Genomic DNA, 9,311 nt, shown 5'->3' on the forward strand with positions numbered 1-9,311 from the left:
TACCTTTCTGAAGTTACAGAAGAATAGACCACAAACCTTATCCCATTGAAGCTGTAGAAGAGCAGATTGAAGTTGTAAATCTTATCTTCCTAAAGTTGCAGAGAAGATCGAAGCCATAAATCTCATATCTTTGAAGTTACATTGCATCAGATTGAAAGCTACAAGTCAAAATCTCTGAAGTGGCGGTGAAGTGAACCAAGGCAACAAGATGCGGTGGACTAGAAAGAGACTACCTGGATAAGAAGAGCACCAAAGAAGTCAATACTTGGCAAGACCGGGCAAAATTGGCCTTTCTTTGTGTCTTTGCTCTATTCCCATTACACGACAATCAGCAAAGAGGGGCAACTGTTGTAGGCCAATTTTGGCCCAATTTTAAACCCTTTTACAATTAAAACCCAATTTTTGACTACCCAAATCCCGCATATTAAAACCCAACAAATCCAAACCCTAAACCCAGAGTCCAAATGACCCAACTAGCCAAATTTAGGGTTTCAAAAAAGTTGAAACCCTAATCACCCAACTTGTGCCGCCATTGTCACCAAAGCCTGCAGCACCGGCCACTGCTCAGCACCACCCCACTGCCCTTGCACCTCAAGTGGTAACCTGCAAGCAATAAACAGGAAAAGACAGCAAAAATAATAGAAAAATAGCTTGTAAACAGGCTATAAAAGCCGAATGAACAAACCATTGTAAAGTTCAGTTTTTTTGACATCAATAGAAAAAAATAAAACCAGTTTCAAAATACAACGATAGTTTTCAATACAAATACTCATAAATCGTGATTCAAACATCACAAAGATCAAGAGAATATAATCTAAATAACAAAAACAATCCAAAAACAAAATCAAATCAGGAGCAAAAGGTGATTTTCATTTCTTTTTATATATTTTGAATACCTTTTTTTATAGTTCCTCTCATTTTTTACATTTGCGTATAGATAAATAAAAAGAAAAAAAAAATTTACTTTTTCCGGCCACCATGCACGGTGGCTGGTGCCAGCGCCGGCGATAGTGGACGGCGAGTAGGGTGAGGCCGAACTTCCCACCGAAAATCGCCCAGCTCTCCCTCTCTCTTTTTTTCTGATTTCAGTTACAAATGATTTTTTTCTGATTTTTGGGCTATTTATAGTGTTTAAAAACGACGCCGTTTTGGCACTTAAATCCAGGGCACAAAATGACGTCGTTTTGCCCTGGGTCGGGTTGACCCGACCCTACCCACTCAGGATCTGCGTGTTTTTCATCTTAGGGTTAATTACGTGCGTGGTCCTTTCGTTTTTTCTATGTTTTGCAATCGTATTTTTATTTCTTTTAAATTGGCCCTGAAATTGATCGCAGTTTGCGATTTCGTCCTCCCTTCAGCGATATCGTTTTAAGGGCTCGGGTAAATTGCTTATTTGGCCCCCCTATGTTTCACGCGAGTTCAAATAAGCCCTTTCTTTTTATTTTAATTTCGAATGTGCCTCAAAATTTTCATTTTTAATTCAATTTCATCCTTTTTTTTCACTTTTTCTCATTATTTTGTTGTTATTTATTAGCATTTCATTATTATTATTATTATTTTTACTTAATACTTATATATATATATTATAGTATTATTAATAGTTTTAATATTATTGTTTTTGTTAATATATTCGTATGTCATATATATATATATATATTCTTTTAATATATATATTATACTCTATTTTAACATATATATATATTAATATTATATTGTGCATATTATTTTTTTAATATTATATTTTTTATATATTATGTATATATTTTTAATATATATATATGTATATTTATGTAGTACTATTAATAGTTTTTTTAATATTATTATTATCATTTCTAATATATGTATATATTGTATATGTTTTATATATATTATGTATATATTTTATACTATCTTATGTATACATTCTTAAATACTATATTATATATATATATATATATATTTTAATACCATATTATGTACATATTATTATTATATCTATTTTACCCTATTATATTTATTATTAATATTAGTATATATATATATTATTATACGTGTATATATATACTTTTTATATATAGTATTATTTTTATATATCATTATATTTATTATTATACTTATTATTTTCACTATTGTTACTTAATATTTTATTTTAATATTATCATGCATTATTTGGTATAGATATATCTTTTGTACATATTGTTATTTTTATTATACATATATAATTTTCTTATGATATTAATACATTTTATTTTTTCTTTTATTGTAAATATTATTTATTATTACTCTAATATCCTAATATTATATTATAATATTTTTATTAATCACCTCATTATTTTGCATCGTTTATTTATTTATGAATTTTTGTTACAAGAACATCATCGCTTTTTATCATTATTTTAGAAACATTTTTATTTTAATAAATAAGGCAATGTACCGATTTTAACATTAAGTCTGTGATTTCATCGCTATGTTGGGTGAATATCAATCGGCTCGTGTTAAAAACGGAACGTCCTTCTCAAAAGAAGACAAAAAACTTGAAATTTCTCGTGTTTCAATCAGATCATTATTAAATGTTATATTGAACTCGCATTTTTGAAAATCAAGATGACACATGTTTAACAAGATACCAATTTTTGGGCGTCGCGAGAGTGCTAATAAGTTCCTCGTGCATAACCGGCTTCCGAACCCTATTTTTTCTCTGGCTTTTGACGTAGACCTAAACTCGGCCTTCTTTTTGTTTAAAAACATAAATTTTCTTTTAAAAAAAAGAATTTATTAGGTGTCCGATCACACCTAGGAAAAAGGATCGGTGGCGACTCCCTTTTTAATAAAACCTAAAATCGGTTTTCAAATTTTCAATAAATCACCTCAAATAGCGACCGAAAGCAAAGTTTTACGTCGCTACAATAATGCTTCGAACCAACATGCCACTGGATCTTTTTATCTCTTTTTCCACTAGTGCTTGTTGCGTTATTATAAAGGGCTTGATTGACAAAAGGTTAAATGAGTTTTGTTCGCATGATTGATTATGAATTTTTTTTTTTTTGTTGAATCAAGTGGTTTAAATTTTTTGAAGTGTTTGTTTTCTATTTATAGTGTTTTTGATTTAGGAGTATGAGCTTTTGATACTGATGAGCAAAAACTGGAAGTGAGACTTGATTGTGTTCATCAATTTTGGAGATAAAAGATATTTGGTTTTTGTTTAATTTTTTATTGTTTTTAACTGAGGTTAAAACTGAAAAAAACAACCAGCTTTCATTCATCAATTTTCAGTGTTTGGTGGAATCTAAGTAGTTTAAGATTTTTCAAACAATTTTTTTGTTCACTTTCAAACTTCATTCATTGATTTGAGGATTGACTTTTTTTTTTCTTTTTTTTCCTTTTTTGTTCACCGATAAAGCTTTTTGGAGGTAATGAAAAAAATGGTATTAATAATTGAGAAATTAAAACTTCAAAAAACATGATTGAGAAATTAAATAAAAGTAGTAAATTCAGAAAAAAAATAGTGAAAATTGGCTCATACAAACACTTTATAATTTTAGTGAAATATTATTTTATATTTTTAAGAAAGTTAAGAATTATTTTATATTTTATATAAATTTTAGGATCAAATTGATAGAATATGTAAATTTTAGAGGACTAAATTTGTTATTAGACCAATAGAAAAACACATGTAAGTACTTCCATCAAATTTCAAACGCTATTAATTTTCGGTGTTAAAAAAATTGATTTCGAATAGTTTAGTGACTAAATCGAAAAAAATTAAAAGTTCAGTAACTAAAATAGAGTGCGTGCAATAGTTTAGTGGCATTCCTATACTTCACCCTTTTTAAATGGGAAATAATTTTTGACATAATGACTTGTTTGGCACTCCAGCTTTATAAAAAAAAAAGTCATTTTAGCCCTCGATTTAATTTTTCACATTTTTAGCCCTCAAACTTGTGTTTTTTGTCAAGTCACCCCAAAATGGATGAAAAAGTTAACATTTTTAACTTCGTCAATGTGGCATACACGTGGATGACACTAGGGGTGTTCATTCGGTTAACCGACCGAAATATCATTAACCGAATTAACAGACCCTTCAAAATTTTTAACCATTAACCGAACCGAATTTTTTTTCCAAAAAATTAACCAACCCCAAATTTTATCGGTTAATTCGGTCGGTTAACCGAATTAACTGAAAATTATATTTTTTTTAATTTTTGGTTAAAATAAGTATAAAATTAACCGAATTAATCGAATTAACCGAATTACCCGAATTAACCGAATTAACCGAATTATTTGTATAAAATTATATGTTTTTTATTTTTATTTTTAGTTTTAGATTTTTATTTTTATTTATTAAATTATTTGTAATTTTTATGATTGGGTTGGGTTGGGTTGGGTACTTGGATTAATATATATTAGATTGAGTATTTGGGTTTATGTTGGATTGGGTTTGAGTGAATAGTGGGCTATTTATATATTATAATTTTATTTATTAATTTTTTCGGTTAACCGAAAAAATTCGGTTAACCGATCGGTTTCGAACCGAATTAACAGTTAACCAAAAACTCAAAAAATTATTAAGCGACCCCCGACCGAATTAATTCGGTTTACCGACCGATTAACCGAATTTGGTCAGTTAACCGAATTTTTTCGATTTTACCTGAATTTTGCACACCCCTAGATGACACGTTAGCGTTTGTTTATTTTTAAATTTTAAAAATTCAAAAATTCAAAAAATTATTTTTAAAAATTTAAAATCATTAAAATTATTAAAATTTTATACAAAATATAAAAAATATTTTTAAATATTAAAAATTAATTAAATCTGACATGTCATTCACATATATCGCCATGTGGGCAAAGTTAACAAAAGTCAACTTTTTCATCCATTTTTGATTGATTTCACAAAACATACAACTTTAAACAAATTTTCACCGCCATGAGCCTTTGCATGGTAGCTGTACAAACCAACTACAAAGGCAAAACAGGGGGCATTAAACAAAATTTCACCATGCCATGAGCCTTTCTGTCATTAGCCAATAATTCAGACACATCATTAATTTTTCATAAAAGCATGCAAATCAAAACCAGAACAGCAATAAATTCAGCCACCACATTAAATGGAAAGATGCATAATCAAAGCAAATGGAACATTTTCAATATATGAACCAAATCCATAGTGGCAAATAGGATTCAATTGAAGATAACCATAACTTGTTAGAAAAGTTGGTTATTTGAAAACATCGACTTTTCTCTTTTCAATTTGTTTTCAAAATTTCTGTAATATCTGAATTGGAACACTTTCTTAAAATATAAAATGAGTTTGATTTTGTTTCAAAGCTTCAATCGTTGTTAATATACTGAAAAGTTTGGAAGCTTTGAGTTATTTGTGATGGGGAAGTGTTGAAGCTAAATCCATGGGAGAATTTTGAATGAGTTTTGATTAGAGGCTGTGGGTACGAGGTAAAGTTTTGTTACTTCTCACTTTCTACTTATTTGACTTATATATATATATATATCTTCTTTTGATTTGGTTATTTGGGTTTTCTTTATTTGGGTCTGACGTAACTTTTCTTTTTATAATTATATCACATGGAAATGATATGTATTAAAACTAATTGTTAAAAATATAAATTATAAAGTTAACAGCAATCATTAAGTATTTAAGGGTTTTGAATTTTAAAAAATATAAAAGATAAATCGAATGAATATTTTATAATTTTTAAAATTAAATAACTTAACAAGAATATTTTTAATAGTAGGACCTATCCAAAATATATAGTAATTTGAGATTTTTGAAACGTGGTAATAAAATCATGATTGATCAAATTCAGTACAAAAGTTTTGTAGATTATAGTTGTGTTATTTTACCTCCCTCTTTTTTGTTTTTTTTCTTTTTTTCTTTTTTTCTTTTTTTGCCAACTCTATCTTTGGAAGAAATTAATCTCTCTTGGAGTATCTATTTCTTATTGCAAATAAAATTAATTTGTTTTCATTTTTAAAAATAAATTCTAAGTAGCGACGTCAATTTGGTTAAAAAGATGTGAAAACACATAGAAGGCGCCAATTAAGACAGTATTTATAATCTAGTGCATCACCAGAAACACCAGGAAAACATATTGCAAACAACACAACATACAATAAAGCAGAAGGTCAACACAATTATAAAACAACTATAGAAAATGGCTTGCATACCACCAAGCAATGAAGTTTTCTACTCTGTCCGCAACTTATTTTGCAAAAGAAAAGAAAAAAGGCACTAAAGAGTTCGCTTCTCTACCTTTTTACAAATCTTTGTTGAGCTCTCTCGATGATCGTAACCAGCCACCATGGTTTTCCAGTTGTGAGTACAATGTATCCCAAGCTCACTCCCAGCACCAACCCACATCCGTATCCCATCAATAAAGAAAATCTCCAATCCAATTCTTCATCATCATCTCCATCAAATTTGGGTGGAGTGTTCTCATCATTATCACATCTATTTGATAATGGCAACCCACATAAACCCAAGTTTCCTATGTAGGAATCATTAGTGAAAGTATTAAATTGTTTTCCTTGAGGAATGGGTCCCGTTAAATTATTTTGAGAAAGGTTTAACACCTCTAAGAATCCAAGATTTGTTAATTCCGTCGGAATGCTTCCATGGAGCTTGTTTGAGGAGAGATCTAATGATTCAAGCTCTACCAAATCACCTAATGATGATGGGGTAGGACCTGTTAAGCTATTATGAGAGAGGTTTAGGATAATAAGTGAATGAAGTTCACCAAGTGTTTTAGGAATTTCTCCCAAGAATTTGTTGTTCGAAAAGTCAACTACCATCCAGCCGGCCGGTTAATAGTGATTCAAACTCCATTTCCAATCCTTTAGCTATAAAAGATAAACCTTTCTCATAATACCACGTTCCATCAAATAGTGTTTTCATCATGTATTCTGGTTTACCTTTCTTTTCATACCCTTTTCTAATATCATGCAAATTCTCAAAAAAAATTGATAGGTAAGTAGCCACTGAAGTTATTGTGAGAAAGATCAAAGACATGCACATGAGTGAAGGAAACAAGAACATTAGAGTTAACTACTTGGCCATAGAATTTATTCCATCTCAAGATAAGAACTTGTAGATGATCCAAATTTCCTAACCAGTCTGGGAAAGTATCATTTAAATAGTTGTTTCCAACATCGAGAAGCTCCAAATCTTTGCAATTAGTAAAAGATCGTGGTAGTGGCCCTTCTAATTGGTTGTTGTTGATTTGAAAGTATTGTAACGCGCAACCTTGAACAAAATTTTTTGGTACTTTACCATAAAAATAACTATTCAAAAAAGAACTCCAATCTCCAATGCACTTCGGAATTTTTCCATGCAAACTATTCTTATATAAAGAGAGAATTGTAAGGGAACTCGAATTGCATATTGAGGAAGGGATTTCTCCTACTAAGTTATTCTTTGAAAGGAGGCACCATTGCAATGAAGATGGTAGAGTTGGAATTCGCCCTTGGAGAAAATTCGGAATAGAGTTAGGAGTTTGAAAAATCTTTGAAACAATAAATGTAAATGAATTGTATTTGTAGCGTAATATATGCATTGTATAGCCAATAAAAATGGTAGGATAATTTACTATACTACTTCTAACAATTTTTAGATGCATCAGGACAGCTCTAAGATTGTAATCTATCAAATGAAAACTACTACTACCTTCTAAACACATATCTAAAGTAACTTTTATTTTGATTTCGTCATAGTAAGATGGAATTGCATAAAAGAAACATCAAAAGGAGAAAAAAGAAATATTAAATTATACCTAACAATTTTTTATGGAAGAGATAAAGTATGTGAGAGAAGTAAGTTTTCACTAACCGCAAGAATTTCGCTTAAAATATATAATTAAATATATCGAGATTAACTAACACAGATAGAAAAATCAAGGTAAGTTTGACTAAGATCATTTTGAGTTGAAAAAAATAAAATATTTCAATTGATGTTATGCTTTGTTGAGTGTAGTGGTGTGGAGTATCTTTGATGTATGGCCTATAGTCATAGTTACAACTCATGTACTCTGTTTCTCTCTTATTCAATTGATTGAGAACAAAAATACTTAATCAAATAAATAATAAGGCAAATTAAAATGGCAGAAATAGATAGGTAGAAGCCTAATGGTAATTAATATACTTTCAATGGTTTCTCTCATATCCATCTTCTGACTTATCTTTTGGGTAAGAAATACGTACTATTGAATGGTTAAGGCATTGAATTGTAGGACAACAATACAATGATGCATTTTTAAGGTTAACTTCTTTTTATCAGTAAATAAATTTGCATAATAAATACTTTTAATCAAATTTGAATAGCATGGTCAAATTGTACTTTAACCCTCAAATATTTATATTTCAATTCTATCTCTTCAAAATAGAAAATTTTTAATTTAATCTTTTAGAAATTGTAAAATTTAAAGTTAATATAATGATAAAATTATATTTGGACCCATTCAAAATGTTATAATTCGATTCTTCCCCCTAGAACCCCTTCATTTTGTGAACATTTTTCCACCCAATATTAGCAGTAGTGGTTGTGTTATAAAGTGGACTGGGAGGTAATGTCATTGCAAAGGCAATGGCCAAAGCTAGAAGTGAGATATCAAGCTTCTTCTAGGCATGGTGGTAGTATACTTAATACTTCATTATTTTTTTCATTGGCGTCCTGTAATTTTGTCTACTGCATTGGGTAGGCAGGTTATGGACATGTGATTCTCTGCATCATTCATGTTGTAAATGTTTTTAATAAAATCTAATATGGTTTAGCAAAAAGAAAGAGTTTAAAAGAATAAAATATTTCGATTCTGAGTTCAGGTTTCATTCATTTGGGTTTAACTTTCAAGTTTTTAAATCATTGAATTTAAGTAAATTTTACTTCAAATTATTGATTCTTTTTCTTGTACCAATATTTCCTACATTTTCTAATGTTAAAGTAGTTGAAATATTGAATGCACCTTTAACGAAAGTATTATATTAAGAAACTAAAAGATTGTGAAGCTAATTAATAATAGATAACAAAATTCTATTGCAACTAGAAGAGATTGCTTAATTGTAACACTAAAAGGAGAAGAAAAATATATAATACCTGTTAAGCAATTATTTAAAAAATCAATGACCTCAAGAAATGTAAAGTTTCCAATAACAGAAAGAATTTCACCTGAAACATATAATTAAATTTGTCAGTCAAATTTTTTTATAACAGGAGAAGACTGATGATCATGAGAGAAGTAAGGCTTCCAATAACCGATGGAATTTCACCAAAAACATATAATTAAAATCGTTAAAATTTATTATTATTTTTTTATAACAGATCGATA

General features: G+C 29.1%; 1 protein-coding gene across 1 annotated transcript; it reads right to left on the bottom strand.

The window, feature by feature from the left end:
* Positions 1–512: 512 nt before the first annotated feature.
* Positions 513–6,786, bottom strand: LOC108459064 (receptor-like protein 9DC3). The gene is made up of 2 exons (XM_017758428.1): positions 6,248–6,786; positions 513–603 (listed from the first exon to the last, which is right to left on the bottom strand). Exons 1-2 carry the CDS (start codon positions 6,784–6,786, stop codon positions 513–515), a joined length of 630 nt encoding a protein of 209 aa, XP_017613917.1.
* Between the last annotated feature and the right edge of the window lie 2,525 nt (positions 6,787–9,311).

The sequence above is a fragment of the Gossypium arboreum genome, chromosome 11 (genome assembly GCF_025698485.1).
Source record: "Gossypium arboreum isolate Shixiya-1 chromosome 11, ASM2569848v2, whole genome shotgun sequence".
In the NCBI taxonomy this organism is placed as follows: Eukaryota; Viridiplantae; Streptophyta; class Magnoliopsida; order Malvales; family Malvaceae; genus Gossypium; species Gossypium arboreum.